At 45.1% G+C, this 22,186-nt stretch overlaps 1 protein-coding gene across 2 annotated transcripts in view; it reads left to right on the forward strand.

The window, feature by feature from the left end:
• The first annotated feature begins 3,384 nt into the window (after positions 1-3,384).
• The window catches only part of NRK (Nik related kinase), a 122,653-nt gene continuing 103,851 nt past the window's right edge, over positions 3,385-22,186 (forward strand). For both annotated transcript variants that reach the window (XM_079962646.1, XM_079962647.1), the window contains exons 1-2: positions 3,385-4,022; positions 13,431-13,496. In XM_079962646.1, the coding sequence (XP_079818772.1) occupies positions 3,966-4,022; positions 13,431-13,496 (123 nt within the window). In that variant the 5' untranslated portion in view covers positions 3,385-3,965. The remainder of the gene's footprint in view (positions 4,023-13,430; positions 13,497-22,186) is intronic.

The raw sequence follows: 22,186 nt of genomic DNA on the forward strand, positions 1-22,186 counted from the left end.
CCTGGGGCACTCCACACACCAAGGAGTGGCGCAATGACAATTCCCCCCCAAGCGCCACCCTCTGTCCCTGACTAGAGAGAAACGTGTAGTGGTTAAGAGCGGTAGTCTCATAATCTGGGGAACCAGGTTCACGTCTCTGCTCCTCCACATGCAGCTGCTGTGCGACCTTGGGCCAGTCACACTTCTTTGAAGTCTCTCAGCCCCACTCACCTCACAGAGTGTTTGTTGTGGGGGAGGAAGGGAAAGGATAATGTTAGCCGCTTTGAGACTCCTTAAAGGGAGTGAAAGGTGGGATATCAAATCCAAACTCTTCTTCTTCTTCTCTTTGAAGTTCCACCTCTTGGTAGCTCAGGTGGTGGTAGTGGCCTAGGTGGCCACTTGGTGGCTCTGAAATGGTAAAATTCCCTCCCCACAGCAGTGCACCTGACTTCTTCACTATACAGCTTTTGTATAGTGAAGACAAACCTCTTTGAGACCTGGGAAGTATGTTTTCAGTACCCACTCTTATTACTGTGATTATAATCTGCTTCATTTATAATTTTAAACTGTAAATTGTTGTAACTCATCCTAGGACCCGCTGGTGAAGGATGAGGAAATAATAACAATAATTCCAATGACCTCCCTGTTTTAGGATTACAGCTTCTATTTTTAGCATCTTCTTTTAATATTTATAACTTTTATTGCTATAGTTTTGAACATGGGGCTTCTTATCATTTCTCTCCTCTTCTAAATAAGTCTGGAGTTGTTGTTGTTTCTCTTTTATTTTTTTAAAGTGGGTTTCTTCTTTTGCTGGTTCATCTGTGGTGCTACTTGCTAGAACAAAGATGGTGGGGGGGGTATGAAAACCCACCCTGACCAGTGCTGCTGCTTTTTTAAAAAATAAATAAATTAAAGTTTTCTTGGTTTACAAAGGTATGCGCAATGTCTCTTATTTCAAGTTACATTTTCCATAGGTCGGTTTCATTTGTTGAGACATTAGGGTTACATTAGGAAGAAAAAAGGGGGGAGGTGGAGGGGGCCATGGTGGGTGAGGGTGGGGTCGGGATGTGTGGGTTTTTGTATGTGTGGGTTTTTGTGTCAGTGTCGTTTGTGCAGGGTTTTTTGAGCACACTGTGTGTGTGTGTGTGTGTGTGTGTGTGTGTGTGTGCAGGGTGACAGTGCGGGATTTCTTTGAAGTCCGGAGAAGCCTCTTGGAATCTCTTTTAAGGAAATTGCTTCATGATTTATTGCAGCATTCTGTCCCACAGCTGTTTGGATCCGCAGCCACAATCATGTGTGTTAATAGAGAGCTGACACACACATCGTGACTCAGGCTCAAGCCTCTCGCTAAAATCACAACATGGAAGAAAAACTGTGGCTTGCAGGGGATCTGATGTGCTGAGTCAGTTCATACAGACTGAACCCGAAGGCACCGGGCAGGCATGCTTCAACAAGTAGGTGTCTCCTTCAGGCCATCCAAACCCATGGTGGTTGCTATCTTAGGAGAGGCAGCCTCTATCACAGAGCAGAGAATGCCTCTTCTCAGCATTGTAAGAGACATGCTGAGGCTGCAGGCCCACCATAATATGTAAAGCACATTCCCTCCCACCCACAAGGAATAATGGGAATTATAGTTTGTTAAGGGTGCTGGGAATTGTAGCTCAATGAGACAAACTATTTCCCAGGATTCTGTAGGGGAGGTGTGTCATGCAGCCCCTAGTGATGGCCACCAATTTAGATGGCTTTAAAAGAGGATGAGACAAGCATGTGGAAGCTAAGGGCACCCAATATCATAGAATCTTAGGAAAGTAGAGTTGGAAGGGTCCCTGGGGTCATCTAGTCCAACCCCGTGGAATGCAGGAATATGCAGCTGTCCCATATGGGGATTGAACCTGCAACCTTGGCATTATTAGCACCACTCTCTAACCAACTGAGTGCTGAGTGAAATGCACTCTGTGCTTGCCCAGGGGGCAATTTTGTGGATTCTCGTTCTGTAAGTTCCAAGGCTAGGCCCCTGCAGTGGAAACATCTGAGGAACCTTACAGTAAAAAGCCCCCTAGAAGGAAAATTGTAGGTTTTAGAAAGGGGGTGGTGAAGCTATGGTGCTTGTGTCAGCTTTGCCTGTTGTATACATTTGAGTGCTATGTAGAAACAGGCCAAGCAGAACCTCCACTGGTTACAGTCTTCTTTGCAGGCTTTAGTGGTTAGCATGCTGAAATTATGGCAGGGCGAGCTGAGTCACTGGGTGGCTGTGAGCCTGCAGCTTCTACTTACCCTGCCTCACAAAGTGCTTGTGAAGACAGAAGGTAAGAACAGCCTTGCTATCTTTGGAATAAACTTGGGCAATAAAATTGCAATTAACAACAACAACTAATCTGTCAAACAGGGAGGACGCTTTATACATTTAGTCCACTGCAAATCTCCTGCTAGACCAAATCTGCCAGTCCTTAAGGCATGGGTTGGGCACCTGGGGCATGCATATCCCACCTTTCCCCCAAATGAGCTCAATGTGGTGTACATGGTTTGTCCACTCCTCACTGAATCCTGACAGCAATGTTGTGAGGCTGAGTGGCAGTGGCTGATCTAAAGTCACTCCAAATAGGCTTTATGGTAGAGTGGGGATTTGAACACTGTTTCTCCCAGGTCCTAGTCTGGCACTTCAATACCTGGCTAGGGTGTGTTTAGTTTTTTCAATTTTCACATTCCAAAGATGAGGGGTGCTAAAAAGTTGTGACATGACTTGGAAAAGTTATTTTGGTTTGCTTGGTAAAAAAAAGTGTGCAATGTTGCATAGAAATCATTAGAAACGATTGCCAAGGACTTGCAGCTATATTATATATTAATATATTATTATTATTATTATTATTATTATTATTATTATTATTATTATTATTTATCATTACCTGACATTTTCAGAAGGTAAAATTAAAGTTTTTTGGGTTTTCCAAAAGCCAATGTGCTTCTTCCATCAAACACAGACCTACCAAGCTAAATGTTGTCGAATCAAAAAAATAATAGCAGATTTGAATTGCTCACATCCAAATTTGTAAATTTGCAAAAATCAAGTTTCACCAGCTAAAATGACGGCCCTTGATACACGGTTCATCCTTCACCATTGCTCTTCTTTGCTTTACGGCTCAACAACATCTGGAGAGCCACACTCCCCCATCCCCCAACTATCTGGTTCTGGGTGTCAGTGGGTATGGGAAAACGCACTCTTTCTGTCCCCTTTGGGCAGTAGCAGAAGGAGCCAGAATACCCGACCTGTTTCCTGCAGCACGGACACCCCTTGTGCCCCCTCTTCCCGCCAGATCCAGCTGTTGCATCAATCTCCCCACTATCACCCGCCTTCAACTCTCCAGCTCAGTCCGGCTGAGCCCATCCTCCGCGGCACGTCACTTCCTTGCAAACTTTCCCGAGAATATGCCCGTGCAAAAGTTGTTTGTCTTCAAAGGCTGGAGGCTTTGGGGCTGTTTCCTCGCCCTTTGACTGCGGGGGGCGGGGGAAGAGAAGGACCTTTCTCTCTCTCACCCCCCTTTCCTTTCCATTCTCGCTGTTCCCCCTCGGATTTGCATGTCAGGTTTCCTGTGTTTGTCACCAAGAGACGAACGGCTAGTATGGACAGGCTGCCTGGCAAGGGCTGAGCCACCGGGACCGTTAGACTGGCAAGGGAAGGAGAGAAATAAATAGAAGAAGAAGAAGAAGAAGAAGAAGAAGAAGAAGAAGAAGAAGAAGAAGAAGAAGAAGAAGAAGAAGAAGAAGAAGAAGAAGAAGAAGAAGAAGAAGAAGAAGAAGAAGAAAAGGCGGAGGAGATTGAAAGCCGATCAAGTCCTCAACCCCAGCAAGCATCCCGTGCCCGGGGACTTCCTCTACAACCCTCTCTTTTTCTTAGCAACTGCAGCTGCGTCCCCAACGGCTCTCCGTGCCCCAGGAGCGCTTGGCAAGCGCAGCGCAGAGACCCGCCGCTACCGCATCGTTAAGAAGTCATGGCCAGCGACTACACGGCGAGGAGCCTGGACAGCATCGACCTGTCTGCGCTCAGGGTAAGTGCCTATGTCCTGGCTGGGAAGGGAGAGACGAGCTGGAGCGTGGGAGCCATGGGGAGATACATGGCACAGCTCAGCGGCAGACCTTGCATGCGGAAAGTCCTGGGTGCCTACCCCGCATAGCATCTCTAGGTAGGGGCTTGGACAGACCCCTTGCCTGAAACCCTTAAGAGCCCGCTGCCTGTCAGTGCGGACACTAATGAACTAGATGGACCCAACGGTCTGAGATTTCTGTGTTCTTAGAGGGCTTACAGCTGGCTCCAGAGGGGCTGGCGGCAGCAAAAAGATGTCACTTCCCAGATGTCACTTTTGCTCTTCAGGGAGAAGTGGTCTTGCAAGGACCTCTTGGTGTAATCTGGCAGCTCAGCTCTTACAAAGCATGCTTTGGGTCTCTTAGTTGGCGGCATGGCGTTGGATACAGGCTAAGTTGGGTGAACTGTTGAAACAAACAAGTTAGCCATGACTTAGGACCTCAGCGAGAACTACGTGTAACTAACTTAGTCTCAATCCAGTTTGTTGGTATTATCAGTTCTATTTTTCTCTTAGAAAGTCTCTTAGAATGGTAATGGCGCCCACATGAGAGGCGCTCAAACTGAGTTCTCCTTAGTTCTGGCTGAATAAAATAAAAATAAATTGGGTATTATTATCATTAGGGCTTGAAGAGCTTTGCATGCATTGGACTGGATATTAACAGCATATGCCTATATATAAGTCTACTCAGAAGTAATACCTGCTGAGTTCAGTGGAGCTGACTCCCTGGTGAATGGTTTCAGGATTGCAACCTGTTGCAAGTTGTTGTTATTTATTCAGCTTATCAGTTGCATTACATTAAATTCTCAAAGCAGTCTACAAAATGAAATAAGTTGTACATTATACCGGTATATATGTATTAAAGTAATAAAACAATGAAAACAATGCCTCCATAACCTACCCCTCAACATAGACTAGTTCAGCACAGCAATGAAATTTATATACAAAGGCCTGGGAGAACCAGAATGTCTTTGCCTGCTGCTAGAAAGATTTTGACATTGGTATCACAAGCCATCATTGACGGGGGTGCGGGGGACCACTGAGAAGACCCATTTTCTTGTCACGATTCTCCTAGCAATTTGTGGAGGGACCCACACAGAAACCGGCACAGAGGGAAAGCACAAAGATTACCTCAGGCTCCAAGTTGTACCTAGTTTATATTGAAATCAGTGGGATTTGAGCTAAGACATGATTGAGTATCTCTCGGTATGAATTCAGCCCCTCATCTCAGCCTTGGAAAGCAAGGATTCTTGCTCAGGGTCCAATCACTTGCATCTCCAGTTAAAAGGTCCAGGAGACTGAACCCTGTACTCTGACAACCAGAACCTCCTTACACCCTGGCAAGCAGCTGCCAGTCAGAGTAGACAATACTAAGTTTGATGGGCTTATGGTGTGACCTGGTTTAAGGAAGCCATCTTCCTGCCACCTCATTGCAAATGAGCTGTGCATGCTCTGAGAGGGGCTGGGGGGACCTGTGCGGAGGCACCTGCAGTTAAGTTGACTGCATGTTTTATATGCTTTTTCTTAAAAACTTCACAACAGCCCTGAAAGGTAGGGCTCTATGTTTGTGATTATTTTCCCTGCTGTATCTGGGATGGAGTAGGGAGATGAAACTTGGATAAAGCGCCTGTTATAAACTCAGAAGAGGCAAAACGAGCTATGAGAATTCTTTGCCCTTTCACACGAACATTATCTCAGTGATCTGTACAGCAGCCCTGAAATGTAGCCTGTGTGGTTATCCCGATAGGCAACTGGAGCAGGTGCAGTGTGTAGACTGGGAAATCCAACACATTGACTTTCTTGGGTGCAGTTAGAGTGCTGGTACGTGCCACTGGGCTCTTGACCAGTTTTGGGAACCCAAGCAATTGCCCAACCTTGCTTCCTTCTTGAGCCCATTCTGCATATTCAGGGGGCTGAGGCAACATTAGCATGCCATATCCCATCTGATGTACTAATAGCTGGAGTCAGACATGAATCTGGAACATTCCAGTTCTCATCATGGCTCAATGCAAATATATTTAATTATATTTTTAAAAGCTTTCAGCCATAGATTCTAGAATTCATATGGTCAAAGCAGCTCATGCAGGTGTTGCTTTTCTAATGCTTTCAAGTACAGTATCTTATAAATTAGTCCAAAACTTTTATCCTCTTGTCACAGATGATGGTGGGGGTGGGACTGAGGTTGAGAAGTAGTGACTTGCTGGTAATACATAACAGACGCTTCCGATTGTGCACCCCAGGACTCCTTCTCCAGCTCTTGGGGTGCTCCAGAGGCCACACCCAATATCCAGGCCATGGCTCTCACTGCCATGCACCATGCCCTCCCCCAATTGTTTTTGCTCAACTGGAATATGTCCTGGGACGATACCACTAGTTTGCCAGGTTGGCGGATGGAGATGTTTGGTGTATGCGTGGCTGGATTGCCACCTACTGTACAAAGGCAAGAGGCGCAACTGTTGCTCCTCCTACTTTTGCCTCTAGAGCCACTCACTTTTTGCCTAATCCCCACCATCAGCACTGCTTGCAGGCACGCCTTTCACCACCTCTTCTCCGAAGCTTTGAACTCTCAAAGTTAAGCACACTTAGCCAACACATTTTGGTGTGTATATCTTTAAAGGCTTTGGGCTGCCTCCAACTAAGTTCCACACCATGTAGACCATTCAAAATTATGCTATTATTATTTATTGTTTATTCGATTTACATACCACCCTATATCAAAAGATCCCAGGGCAGTGTACAACATTGAAAACATATTTTGTGGACCATAATAAAAATAAAAAACAGAATGCAAAGCATAACACTAGACAGCATAATAAGATATAACATAACAGCATAACACTAGACAGCATAATAAGAAAATAATCACAATAGCAGCCTTGCCACCACCTTTAACAGGCCATAGATTATTTCATGGCCAAAGGCCTGGGTAAAGAGGAATGTTTTTTGCCTGGTGCCTAAAAAAACATATAAAGCCTCTCTGGGGAGAGCATTCACAGATGGGGAGCCACCACAGAAAAGGTCTGTTCTCGTGTTGCCACCCTCCAGACCTCTTGGGGATGGAGGACATAGAGAAGGGCCTCGTATGACAAGTGCAAAAAAGGCTTAAGCTAGTTGTGTTAATAATCTCAATAGGTGTCCTCTGAGAATGAGTAACACAGGATAGGTTCCTGCTCTTCAGTTGTGTGAGGGGAAAATCTCTGGCCCTCCAGATGAGCCTGAACTACAACTCCCATTAAACACACCAAGCCAGGAGCCAAGGGTGACAGCAACATCGTAGTTGGGCAACCAATCTCCCCCAAACTGCTGTGCTTTTGAAAGATATTCAGGGGTCCTGTTATATTGAAGGTGAGCCTTGCCAGTATGTTTGAAGAGCTCATCGGCCCTCCCCACCCCTGATCTTTTGGCAGGAGAATAGCGACTTTGTATTTGTTTTAAAAAAACACACCAGAAAACAGACTTCAGTTGCTCTGCAGCTCCAGAGCAGTTTCTAGATGGGGTCCACCCAAAGTTTAGTCCTTCCCTTTATTTATTCAACCAATCCCTGGCCAAAAGCACTGAGAAGGGTGGTGGCCAGGGAACCGTTGGGTTTGTAAGAGAGGTTTGCTTTCCCTCCTTATCATCAGCAAACATGAGTTTGCAGAGTTTTGTTTTGTGTGTTTTTTTACATATATATAAAAAGAAAACCTGGCTGAAGTTCTGCTTAGTCCTGTGATTTGAATGCATATCGAGTCGTTCCCAGGACTGGGATGGGCAAGGGGTTTCCGTCATAAAGGGATTCCAATAAGCATCGCCCCATGGGTGAAAAGAAAAAAACTGGTCATATGAATGCACCCTGCAATGTGGAACCACCATAACTCTTGCTGTGTTTTGTTCATCATGTTAAATAAAAAGATTCCAACACACATCTTGCAGACTTTTCCAGCCAGGAAGAAACATCTGGTACATCTAGTACAAAGTCCATCACTTCAGTTAAATTTTGTTGGAGATGTGTATGTATGTATGTATGTATGTATGTATGTATATACATACGGCGTGTGGTGCTGTGGTCTAAACCACAAAGCTGAGGGCTTGCCGATCAGAAGGTCGGTGGTTCGAATCCCCGCAACGGGGTGAGCTCCCGTTGCTCGGTCCCTGCTCCTGCCAACCTAGCAGTTCGAAAGCACGTCAGAGTGCAAGTAGATAAATAGGTACGGCTCTGGCGGGAAGGTAAACGGCGTTTCCGTGCGCTGCTCTGGTTCACCAGAAGTGGCTTAGTTATTCTGGCCAAATGACCCGGAAGCTGTCTGCAGACAAACACTGGCTCCCTTGGCCTACAGAGCGAGATGAGTGTGCAACCCCAGAGTCGTGGATGACCTAACGGTCAGGGGTACCTTTACCTTATGTATATATTTATAACCTCCAGAGTCCAATTCCTTGATTTCTGGCTATATAATTTATCACTCTTGTTAATTTCTTCTGGAGGAGATCGCTGGAGGTTTCTGTGAAATAGGATTAATTTTGCAGGTCGTTTTTCCAGCACCTGTCCTTGCAATCTGTATGTTTGCAGCTGATCCCCTTGAAGCTTTTTTTGCACAATCTGTCCAAGTTTGATTCCACTGCTGTTTCGCTTTTTGCACAGTATTTCCACCCGTCTCTTCTAGGTGGCTTCAGTCCAGCTAGAGTTTGCTGCAAAACTAATGACATCAGTTCTTTAGTCATATGCTTGCTGAGAAGTCCCATTAACCCAATAGGGCTTACTTCTGAAAAGACCCATATAGGTGTGCACGGCATGACTGCAATCTTAAGGATGCTTAACTAGGGCAGGTATAAGGAACCTCAGGTCCCAGGCCTCTCTATCTGGTCCTCAGAACTCTCCCCTTCTCCCCAGGCCAGGCACACCCCCAGTTTTGCTTTGCAGCATCCTTGAATGTGTTTGCATTGCTGGAAATGTATCCTGGAACTCTAATTATGTTTCTTTGCTTGCCTTTATGAAGAATTTTCCACTTCATCTGTATCATCCACAGCATCTGGAGGGAAGGAGGCTAGCTTAGGAGGGCACACACACCTCTGTTCTGCAGGACTTTCAGCTATGCATGAGCATATTTCACCAATGTGCTGGTGAGGGTGTGGGGAGAGGCAGCTATAGGTACTTGTGGTGGACGTGCCTGAAGGTGGCCAATTTTGGGGAGTGAGTGTTTAATGAGATAAGTACAATTACACATCAGCATGTCACAAAGACCTCAGAACTTGCATTACTGAATCTGTAATTAAACAAGAATCAGGACTTGGTGGATGTGCTACTAACTGGATTTCTCTTAACTGTTGCATGTATGGTTATACCCACATTTTGGAAGGACTTAAAAGGTGTAAACTTAAATGCTTGATGCAATAGAGTATGGCATATTGCCCTCACTGCTAAATTGACTCACAAATTAAGATTGGCAAGTGCATCAAAGTACAAAGATAACTTTGCAGGAGAATGGCGAAGCTTCATTTGGTTTACAAATTCTCCAGGAAACTGAAGACCACTTCCCACGGCTTAGACTAATTTGTGGATCATTTAATAAGTGTGTGTTTTATAAAAGGTAAAGGTAAAGGTACCCCTGCCCGTACGGGCCAGTCTTGACAGACTCTGGGGTTGTGCGCCCATCTCACTTAAGAGGCCAGGGGCCAGCGCTGTCCGGAGACACTTCCGGGTCACGTGGCCAGTGTGACATCGCTGCTCTGGCCAGAGCCAGAGCCAGAGCCAGAGCCGCACACGGAAACGCCGTTTACCTTCCCGCTGGTAAGCGGTCCCTATTTATCTACTTGCACCCAGGGGTGCTTTCGAACTGCTATGTTGGCAGGCGCTGGGACCGAGCAGCGGGAGCGCACCCCGCCGCAGGGATTCGAACCACCGACCTTTCGATCGGCAAGCCCTAGGCGCTGAGGCTTTAACCCACAGCGCCACCTGCGTCCCACGTGTGTTTTATAGATGTGTACTATTATAAGTTGTGGTGCATACAGGAACATGGATTGGCATAATGTGTTTTGTGGGTCTCCGGGGAACAAGGTCTCTGAAACAAGGTTGTTGTGAGGATAATATGGAGAAGGAGAGAATCATGGATGCCAATTTGAGCTTCTTGGAGAAAAGGTGGATTTTAAGTGTAAATAGCAGCTAGTGGGTGCTTGAGTGCCATTCTCTTCAACCATTCCCATCCTCCTGTGCCAGCACCTGACAATGGCGATGCTCCATTTTTGCTGACCTAGGCTATCTAGCTGTCTTGGGTAGTCAAGACAGTGTCGGGAAAGGTTCCTGGCCAACATAGCAGGCAAGCACACACTGGTCTGTCCATGTGACAGATGCTGGCAGAATTTGTCAGAGCAGGCACAAGGTGGAGCAATGTGAGAAGGAGCAAGGTGTTGGAGGTAAGCGATCCTTCTGCACTCAGGTGAAAGATGCTGTCGTATTTCCAGCGCTGAAGTAAGATTGAACTGTCAGTCTAAATCAGGGGTCAGCAAACTTTTTCAGCAGGGGGACGGTCCACTGTCCCTCAGACCTTGGAGGGGCAGACTATATTTTTTTTGGGGGGGGGGGATGAATAAATTCCTATGCCCCACAAATAACCCAGAGGTGCATTTTAAATAAAAGGACACATTCTACTCATGTAAAAACACGCTGATTTCCAGACCATCCACGGGCCGGATTGAGAAGGCGATTGGGCCAGATCTGGCCCCCGGGCCTTAGTTTGCTTACTCATGGTCTAATTGGCATCAGTATGGAAGGGGTGTCATTTTACCCATCATGGAAGGACCCATCCTAACTTGGGCCTTCAGTTTATGTTCTACCACTTGGACATAGTTCCTTCACTAAGAAAGGAACCGAAGTTCTCACAGTACACAGGAATTCCATCTCCTGTTTGCAAAGAGGCCAGCTCTCACTCATCATAAGCAAGTCACTGCGCACAAGCCTGCTTGAAAAGGGAGATGACTTTTTGCCATCCGTTGGCCCTTGTGTTACAGACGGCAGACACCTTATGCTGGGCTCTGACTTTAGTCCTTGGATCTGTCCTTGTTCTGATTGGAGCACTCTGTGGTCTATTACAGCTTAGCCTTCCAACCAGGCCAAGTTCCTAATTGTCTCAGAGCTGGACGTGTCTTTGATATAGAGCTTCCTCTCCAACAGCATTTGGTATTCCAGGGTCTGTATGGCCTCTTGCTATCCAGCTACTGCCAAGTTTGCTACATTTCCTTTGGCAGATGCCAAAATCCTGACCCAAACATTAATCACTTTGAGGTTAATTACTGTAATGCACTGTACCATATGCTGCTCTTCTTGCTTCGTCTTTATCATTGGATGAGGAGTCCAAAAGGCTGGAGCAAGGCAGCTGACCTGGATGCCACGAAAGCTAACTTGCCATATTCATGCTCCTCTGTAAAACTGTTAGACAGAAATCTGTACAGGAAACCAGAGCATACTGTGTTTCCTTTATATTTAAACCAGGTGGAAGCCAAGACTTTGCAGTTTTGGTTTTGTTTTCTTTATGCTTGAAAGCATGAGAAATTGATTTTAAAAATAAATAAATAAAATCCTATTATTAACTTGTTTGTTTTTGGATAGTCCAATCTGTCCATCGGATCTTAGAGGGCTTACAATAAAATGCAAATAAACTCAACAACATTAAAAGGGGAAACAACCCACTTTCTCTTTTGTAAAGAGTACCTTGCACCTCCCAAATAATCTGCCAAGTTAAATAATTAGATGTAATCAGGATGCTCTTATTTTTTAGGATAAAACAGCTAAGTATTTTCTCTCTGACTTGAAGGTTATTGCTGTTCCAAAACTCTTTTACTGGTAAACTTTCTTGTATATAAAATGAACGATGGAACATCAAGGGTTTCTTGCACATTAGTGTAGACCAGGGGTCAGCAAACTTTCTCAGCAGGGGGCCAGTCCACTGTCCCTCAGACCTTGTGGGAGGCCAGACAATATTTTTGGGGGGGAAATGATGCAAGAGCACCACGAGCCCAGGTGGCTGCTTACCTGTGTCTTGCAAGTGTCAGGAGCTGGTGGCGGGAGGATGATGAGTGGTGCGCAAAAGTGCTCTGGAGAGGGGCTGCTTAAAATGGCGGTCACTCGAGCACTGCTGCTGCTGGCACCAACAAAGCCCAGCCCCCTTCCTCCTCTAGGCAGGGCGGGGAGAAACCAGGAGGAGGGAGGGAGGAGGTGCTGCTGCTGCCGCCGCCATGGGAGGGAAAGGGAAAGAATGTGTGCGCTAGTGATCCATGCAGCAATTCCTGGACCGTCTGTGGGTCGGATCCAGAAGGCAATTGGGCCTGATCCAGCCTTAGTTTACCTACGCATTGTTTAGACTTTGCAAGATAATAGCTGGAAATCAACCACATCAGGACAAAAGCACATTTTTAGTTATCAAGATTGTCCTTTTGGCTTTGCTGTCTTGCTGAAATGTAAGCATTCAAGTACCCAAAGTGTTTTTGGGTAGTTTCCTTTTACTTTCAAGCTGGTGACCTTGACAGAAGCAGCAGGTAGATCCAACTTCTAAATTCAGGAGGTTATATTTAAACTAAGTTTACCAGACGTTCCCATTTCCCAGGGACAGTCCCCGGATTTACAAATCAGTCCCCATACAAAATCCATTGAAGTTGAAAAGCGTCCCCGGACTCATTGAAAAAGATCTGGTAGCCTTAATTTAAACAATCCTCTTTTGCAGTCTCAAATGAAGCAACATTTGCTGGTCAAGTTTTTAGGCACTGCCCTTTGAAACCCCAGAGTATTTGTACTGCAACAATTTGGCACTGGCTCCTCTGTGATTTTGGACAGGCTTCCCCATGATCTTCCTTCCAAACTTTTTGTTTTTAGAAAACTGGGTTGCCTGCCTTTGGCTTGGGTGAGGTTGAGCACAGTTTAATTTTCTGTTCTCTCCATGCTTTACAAGAATAGCTGTGGCTCCCTTACACTGGCATTTCCACATTCCAGGACCTGCTTTGGCCCACATGGCTTTTAACATAGCTACGCCATTAACTCTTTGGAGGAAATGCTTCCTTCACCCCAATGAATTTGAAAAAGGCAGGCTTCCCCAGCCTGTCACCCTCCAGATGTTGCTGGACTACAACTCCCATCACCCCTGACCATGGGCCATGCAAGCATCTGGATGGCACCAGATTGGGTAGGGCTGCAATAGGACTGCAATAGAACACATCTACCGTGTGTGCATATGTGCCCAACTGGCTATGGTGCAGGTCCCATTCATTTCAAATAATCTTGTGCAGGAGACCTTCCAAATAAGTTGTACCCCTAATTCTTCATAATCCAAGAGATGGAGTCATATAGGAGAAAATAGCTTGGTTCTTTAAGTAAAATTAATCAACGTGTTTCTTTATTGTTATTTTTTTCAGGATCCAGCAGGGATATTTGAACTAGTACAAGTTGTTGGAAATGGGACGTACGGGCAAGTCTATAAGGTAATGAACAAAACTCAATATATTTCATGGCATATTGACAAAACTGAAATCCTGGACATAATGGCTATACTCAGACATTACACCAAACCTTGGTCTGGCAAGCCAACCTGCTTACAAACCACAGTTCATGAGGGCTTCCTTAGTCCAGATCTGAAACCATGTTTCAAAGCTGGTTTTAAAGCCACCATTTGTGCTAGGGGTGGTTTGCTTATCTTTCTGAATTCACAGACACACCACTGCTGTGCGTCAAGAGCTGCCGCACCATGGGGACAGGAGTGAACTTATGAAGGTGAGCTCTGAGCCAAGGAAAAAAATTAATTAAACAGATACATCAAAACCATGGTTTGCCTGCCATATGTTTGTAAACTCAAACCATGGTGTGGGTTCTAAATATCACAAACCACAATTTGGAGTAAAGTCTGAATTGAGTCAATGGCCCATGGGTAAACCCTATTTAATGGTGGCCTGTGGATGTGGCACTCACTCTTGCTGCACTCCTCCTTTCTCACCAGCAAGAGCAACAAACCATGGCCTTTGGCTTAGCATTCCTTATGAACCAGAAGTCATGATTGGCTTTGCATGATTGGTAAGCCAAGACCAAACTTTGGCTTAGCATTATGTCTGAACTGGGGATTGTGGCTTGTTTTACTCCAAACAAGCCATAGTCCCCAGTTCATTCATAATGCCAAGCTTGAGATTATGGTTTGTTATGCCTGCTGGCTACAATGTTGTTGAGCAAAGCAGGAACATTCTGTGCATTCATGGTAAACTGTTAACTGTGTTTTCCTGCAAGGTGTCATGTAACTGATTTCCATCTGATCCACAACAAAGCTGTTGTGTGCACTGCTGGTTTCATTGTCATTTCCTCCCCGCTTCTTTGATTGGTAGGTGATCTTTCACCCTGGCTGTTTGGTTGTTCATTCTCTGCTAGTCCTGGTCACGTGACTTTCCTTCCAGGCTCCTTTACAGTTGGGAGACAAATCAAGTGAGCAGGCATGTCATGATGAGAATGCATTTTTATCCCTGATAGATGCTTGCCAGTGGACTAAAAAAACCCACAACAACTTGGAACATTGTCTTTTGAGGGTGTGGTGTTGTTGCTGCTGTTGACATTGCATTGTTTTCTCTCTGTTTCTGTTATGAACTGTGAGCAATTTAAAATTAATTGCAGATTAGCTTGGCCGCACAACAACACTGGACAAACCCTCCTTTGGGCAGAAAGAAGCGGCTTAGACGGGACAGCTCTTCAACTAGAGGGTGCCTTCAAATAGAGGAGTGTCCTGTTTGAAGCAGGCAGACTTTTACAGTTAGCATGGCAAGACCCGTCCTTTGATCCTGGGGAGGAAAGACTTGAGCTCTTGGTTTTTTGTTTCGGAAAGGACTTTCTTTCCCCCACTAATGGTGTTTCTGGGGCTGTGTAAAAGCAGCCAATTGAGAGACTAGCCTTTCTCTGGAGCAGAGAAATAAATAAATAAAACTATCTTTTTGTTTGGGCAGCGGTGGTGGGGGGGGGAAGAAATATGGGCAGAGTACAATGGATCGCATGGCCTTGTTAAATTATGAAGTGTGAAAGCAGCTTGTGTGCTGTGCAGAAAGCCTGAGCAGATTGGAGCACCAGAGGCAATTACTGGAAGGCTAAATTTAAGAAACATGTACGCCCAAGAGCAAAAAGAATGGGGGGGGGAGGAGCAGGCTGGAAGGACAAATGCATTGGGCTGTGGCCTTGAGCCTTAAACTTCTTGCATCTTCCTCTCCAAAGTGATTTTTCTTTACCATGACTGAAGAAAGCTTTCCCAAGCTCACAATGGAAAAGACAGCTTTGTTTCCTATTAAAGTGTGGTGGCGTATGGAGAGGAAACCATTTTATGCAAATGAAAGGGGTGGGGCTATGCAAATAGAAGAGGCTACTTTTAATAGTCACTGTAGTCCCCAAGTGCAGAGAGAAGGTTTAGCTTGCACCCTTGTGTCTGTGAGAGTGCCCCTTTGCTCTTGCACAGAGAAACATTAAATACTGCACTTGTGACTACTGTTTTGGGGAGGGCAAAATCTTCTGTCCAGCCTTGACCACAAGGGGCAGAAATATATGTCTTGCTGCACAGAGACTTATTGTAATCCCTGAAATCTTTGCAATAAACAAATACTTCTTCAGAGCTGGTGCAATACCACTTCCTCCTCCTTCCTCTCCCAACACCACATCCTTCAGTCTCCTTCCCCCTCCCCACTCCATCCTTCTCTCCACTGCTGCCTCGTCTGCCCTGCACTCCTCTCTTTTCCTGCCTATTGATCTCATATGGTCTCAGCTTTGGTTTTTTGGAAAGCGTTTGATCTCAGGGTTAAGTCCTGTGGGTGAGGTGGCTCAGAGAGTGCCTACACTAACACCACTGTGGCCCCTCCAGACACCATTTTCAATGCACATTCATGATGGTTCCTGCTCATGGTGCTATTGGGGCAGTCATACACGATCATGCTTTGAATACCGTTTGCACCTGCGAAGTTTACCAATAATGTTTCTGATTTATTTTTGCCCTGCTTTTGTTGTGCGGCAATAATTGCCACATTCACACCATGCATTTAAAGTACTGTGATACCACTTGTCGTGCCTTCCCCCAAGGAACCCTGGGAACTGTAGTTTGTTAAGGGTGTTGAGAGTTTTTAGGCAGTCCCCATTCCTTTCACAGACTACAGTTCTCAGAGTGGTCTAACAACCAATCCCTCTTCATGAGGAACTCTGAGAATTGTAGCTCTGTGAGGGGAATATGGGACTCCTAACAACTCTCAGCACTCTTAATAAACTACTTCTTTCTTCTTTGGTGATCACTCATAGCCGAGTAAGGTTGTCTTCCATTAACATGGTTGGTGTGTCTATACATGACTGTCATATTCTGTATTCTGGATCCACATGTCCTTCCACAGTGGGGACGTAGGTTTCTGGGCACAGTGAGGGTTTACCAAATGTGCCTTCCTCTTAGCATGTTTCTCCCTTTCATCCTGCATTTGTGCTTCTTCAAAGTCCATGATGTCTTTGGTGAAGGCTACTCTCCAATTGTAGCACTTGCAGGCCGTGATGATTGTTTGGAGTGGTATCATAGTGCTTTAAAGATGGTGTAAATGTGGCTAATGCAGTAGCTTGGGGAAGCACCACAGAACAGCTATTCTATCAGAATAGACCCACCATGGTTGCGTCAAGAACCTTTTGCCCAATATACCCATAATAAAACACCTGCATGGAGGGGCCCTAAGTAGCATTTTAATGTCAATGTCAATCCATCTTTCTGGCCCTGTCTTCTGGGTCCCTTCAGCTTTCCAAAAGCTTTATCAGGTATGTTACCTGAGATCTTCTTTAAAGTGGAGATGTCAGGGATCAAACCAGGCACTCCCTTGCAAACAAAGTGTAGGTTTGGCCACAGAGCTGCAAGCACTTCTGCAACTGAGCACTCCAACTGAGGACAGCTGTGGAGTTACCAAGAGGGACAGTAGGAGACGACTGGCTGATTTATGCCACTCAGTGACCTTTAGGAGAAAACAAAAGTTAGATGGCTCCTTTACATTGCTTTGGTCAAAAGCCCCCGTCAACCATCCAATCAGTGTTTCAAAAGTTTTAAACCATTGTCTGGTAGTCTGAAAATGGCTCCCAAAGCAACAATTCAAATAAACCTCCTAATGATCCTGGAGAAAAGGGGGGGGCGGGTTTCTCATATGGAGTTGAAGTAAGGGGTTCTTATTTTAGACATCCAGTGAAGCTCAATGTTGTAAGATTCAGAACAGACAAAAGGAAGTAGCACAGAGCTGAACTATGGAATTTGCTCATACACAAGAGCTACTTGTAATGACCGCCAGCTTGAATGGCTTTAGAGGATTAGACAAATTCATGGAGGCCAAGAGCACCTGTGGATTCTAGCCACAATGGCAGCTCAAAGAAAGTCATGGCGGTGGGGTTGATTGTCTCCTTCCCTCCCAAACCCAGTAGTAGGTAAAATGTTTGCCCAATCCTGATTTATTTATATTTTAGCGTTTGTTTGTTTCCCCCCATAGACATTCATGCCATGTAAAAAATGGTACATCACAGTTTTAGGTCTTCCTTTGCAGATGGCCACACTAATTGTCCTAGCATGTGTCAAACCCTGAATACAAGGGCTTTCCTCTTCAAGCATAGTTATTAACAGCTTTTAAAGACTGTGTGTGTGTGTGTGTGTGTGTGTGTGTGTGTGTGTGTGTCTTTCCTTTCCTTTCCCAACAATGTCTAGGACCAGTAGACGGAAACAACTTAGAGGAAACCGCACACACACACACACAGAGGAAACCATGTAGCATTTCCACTCCTTTGGTTTGCTGGAAGTGGTTCTTACTCTTTCCTTGCCAACACATCCAGAAACTATATAATCAGAAGGCCCTTTATGTGGCCTATTAATGACACATATCCTATTGCACCGGAGGGTCTCAATCCCACCACAGTCACCGGGGCAAGATCAGCATAGGGCTCTTCGGACTCCCACAGAGTCCTATGGATATAGCCACTTTACCATTTGGCATCCTTTTTGTGGTGGAAGAGGACAGCTTTATTTCCCATCAAATCCACAGAACCCTGTTTATTCCACAAGCCAGAAAAGAAACCGTTACGCACAGGGAGAGCAGTATAAGATAGCTTTGTGGGCGGGACCCAATGCACTCGTTCCGTTAGCACAAGGATTCAGGCTTGTGCGTTGGAACTCTCCTCCCCCTGCATGTACAATGCATCCTCCCCAAATCTGGAGCTTTCCGGGAGTTCCCAGGGAGGAGGCAGAAGTTCCATAATTGTACAGGGACGAAATCCTTGCCCTAACGGAATGAGTCACTTAAAACTACCCTGTGTGTGATCCAACCAAAGCCACAGGACACTCCTCTGCAGGTTTACTCAGAAGCAAGTCCCGAGTTAAATGAAGGTTACTCCTCCCAGGTAAATTTGAGTTAATTACTGCAGCTTTTAGTGTCTTTAACCAAAATTAATTAAGCCCATTGCAGATGGTGGGACTTAGAATCATAGAGTTGGAAGGGACCCCCAAGGACCATCTAGTCCAACCCCTGCAATGCAGGAATCTCAGCTAAAGCAACCAAGACAGGTGGCCACCCAGCCTCTGCTTAAAAATCTCCAAGGAAGGATATCTTGTTCTTCATCTTAATCTTGTTTTGCCTGTGCCTGTTTGCTGTTCAGCATGCTCACAAGCTTAGTTTGCTCCATCTACCTTAGTTATGACTACACGGACTGGCAGCAGGGTTTCAGGCAGAAGTTTTTCCTACTGCTGCTTGGAAATGCTGTTGATTGAATGAGGGGTCTTCTAGAGGAAAAGCAGATGCAATGTACTTTTCCAACATAGGACTCAGTCTGAGACCCTGGGAACTGCAACTGCTCCCCACTGGTTATCTGCAGCATCATGCAAGGTGCCACCTGTTCTGGATGAAGATGCGCTTTTCTCATAGTAACATAACAAGACCTTGCTGGGTCAGGCCAATGGCTCATCTAGTCTAGTATTCTATTCTCAACAGTGGCCAACCAAATGCCTCTGGGAAGCCTGCATGGAGGACCAGGGCACAACAGCATTCTTCCCCACCTGCAATTCCCAGCATCGGGTATTCAGAAGCATATTGTCTCTCATGGAAAACGTAGAACAGTGCCATGCCAATCTCACTATAAATTGGTCCCTGGCTCCATGCTTTATGACCAAAGCCACACACAAGATATATGTTCAAGTTTAATCAGCCCTTCATTGACTTCTGCTTGGCTTGCAAAATAACAACACATTATTTTGCCCTAAGGGGGTGGGGGGGGAGGGAATCCACATATATTGCTTATATCATCACTCAGGAACTTGATTTGTTCCTTACAACTGCATCTTGAGTAGCACTTAAGTAATTTAGTCAGAGAAGGGGTAGTTCTTTTTAGAGAAAATCATATGATAAAATACTTTTTTCTCTCTAGTTTCTTTTCTTTTCTTTTTTCTTTTTTTTAAAAAGCAATGCATTCTTTTGATGCCAGAAAGATTCTGGCTCTGTTGAGTAAAATTTTATGAGGGTTTCTCTTCTGTTGTTTTCTTTAAAAGAAACTTGGGATTTTAAATGGAAAAAACAACAATGAATAAACAATTTACAGATCATTTCTGCTACGCTGCATTTGCTCAGACATCTTGCATTTATAACTTTGTTCTTGAGAACATTCACCCCAAATTATATAAGGAAAGACACATTTATAAAATAAATTTACTGTTAATTTAGATAACAGACTCCGTGATTTATTTACGTGCAGTGTCCACACATGTAGTTTGCAGTGAGCCTGACAATTTTTTTAAAAAAGAAGAAGCTGAAAGAGAAATAGCATTCCTTTAATGTTTGCCCTTTCCATCTTAACATAAAAGATTTATTAAATCTGTTCAAGCAGTCCATTTGCAAAAAAGAAAGGCCAAATTGCTTCTGCAGATAAGTGATCACAAAAATGCAATTATTTAAGGTAGAGATTTGGGGGGCGGGATTGCAGTTCACATCTGGATAGCAAGGTAGGAAAGTAGATGGAAGATGTCACAAACCTTCATATTTCCCCATTCAGTGGGTGCTTTTAAAGCCAAGGTGGGGAATTTTTGACCCAAGCCCAGATGGGAGTTGCAGCTCAGCAATGTCTCAATGGCCAAGGATCCCCCAACTCAATTCAAAGCAACATCTCCCAGCCTGGCACCCTCCAGATGTTTTTGGCTACAACTCTCATCCGCCCCCAGAGTGCTGGGCAGAGCTGGTGGGAGTTGTAGTTCAAAACATCCAGAAGGCAGCAGTTGGTGAAGACTGGCTTCCGAATCTTCAAATCAGTCTCCAGGTTGCAAGTTTTACTTTCGCCTTGCAAAATCTGGGGAAGTCATTTTGTTGTTTGGACCAAGAAACGTGCATCCCAAGTATGTGATATTGTCTCGGCAAAGCTTGTGTTCCTTGTTTGTGTTCCTTTCATGCTGCCAGAAAGAGCAGCATTCTCTCTCTCTCCCTCTCTCTTTCTCTTCTTGTTTAGTCATTAGGTCAGGCTGCTGCCATTGTATATTTAGCTGTTTTCTTGGAACTGCCCAATCAGCTGTTTTTCCTCTTGAGAATTCTAATTGCTTTAAGCAGAAGTTGCTGGGGTGGGTGCATGGCTGAGTGGCAGGCAGTGGCAGCCAAACCACTCCACTCATTTCATTTCAGCTGCTCATCTATTTCTTTCTGCTGGAAATTAGAGCTGTGTGTACCATGTCCTCTGCCTTGCTAATCTCTGAACGATCCTGCTGCCCCCAGGTGCAGTGGTGTATACTGTCCTGCAACCATTGTTAGAGCAAGGTTCAGTTCTCTGTATAGTATTCTTCTGTACGGACGTGTCCACATCATACATTTAAAACACATTTAACACACTCTTTGGGGGCAGGAACAGAGAATCATAGGCTTGTGGAGTTGGAAGGGTCTAGTCCAGTGTTTCCCAAACTTGGGTCTCCAGCTGTTTATGAACTACAGTTCCCATCATCTCTGACCACTGGTCTTGCTAGCTAGGGATGATGGGAGTTGTAGTCCAACAACAGCTGGAGACACAAGCTTGGGGAACACTGGTCTAGTCCAGCCCCCTGCAATGCAGGAATCTCAACTAGATCATACATGACAGATGGCCATCCAACCTCTACTTAAAAAGCTCCAAGGAAGGAGAGTCCACCACCTTCTGAGGGAGTCTGCTCTCCTATCAAAAAGCTCTCGCTGCCAGAAAGTTCTTACCAATGTTTAGTCAGAATCTCCTTTCTTGTAACTTGAAGCCTCTGGGGCAAGAGAAAACAAGCTTGCTTCATCCTCCATGTGACAGCCCTCCACTCAGATATCTCCTTTATGTCAGGCTAAACATACCCAACTCCCTCAATCGTTCCTCATAAGACTTGGTTTCTAAACGCCTTGATAATATATATTTTTAATAATAATAATAATAACAATAATAATAATAATTTATTATTTATACCCCGCCCATCTGGCTGGGCTTCCCCAGCCACTCTGGGCAGCTTCCAACAGAATATTAAAATACAATAACCTATTAAACATTAAAAGCTTCCCTAAACAGGGCTGCCTTCAGATGTCTTCTAAAAGTCTGGTGGTTGTTTTTCTCTTTGACATCTCATGGGAGGGCGTTCCACAGGGCTGGTGCCACTACCGAGAAGGCCCTCTGCCTGGTTCCCCGTAACTTGGCTTCTCACAACGAGGGAACCGCCAGAAGGCCCTTGGCACATTGAACACACTTTTGAAGAACATGGTCTCCCCCCAAGGAATCCCAATAACTGTAGTTTACCTGTTTGGGTCTATTACTTCATAATAAAGAGAGTTACAATTCCTAGCCAACTACAGCTCCCAGGATTCCCTTGGGAAAGCCAAGTGCTTTGAAAGGGCTTTAAATTTATGATGTGGATAAGCCCTGCTGCTGCTTAGCTTTAGCAGGGCAGTGGAATTACAACCTTTGTGCCAGGACCATTTCAAAAAAGCTTGTTTGGGAGAACTTCCAATTGGGTTATGCTCCACATTCAGTTTATAGATGGGTTTTCCATCGGAGACAGCGAAATGTCGTGGGCTGTCCCTATTTAATCATTATCAGAATTAAAACACCACTGATTTTAGTGGGTGTGGCTATTTAACAACCTCTCTTCAGCCATTAAAAAAACAGCCTTTTAAAACTGAAA

Source organism: Podarcis cretensis, assembly GCF_951804945.1.
Source record: "Podarcis cretensis genome assembly, chromosome: Z".
In the NCBI taxonomy this organism is placed as follows: domain Eukaryota; kingdom Metazoa; phylum Chordata; class Lepidosauria; order Squamata; family Lacertidae; genus Podarcis; species Podarcis cretensis.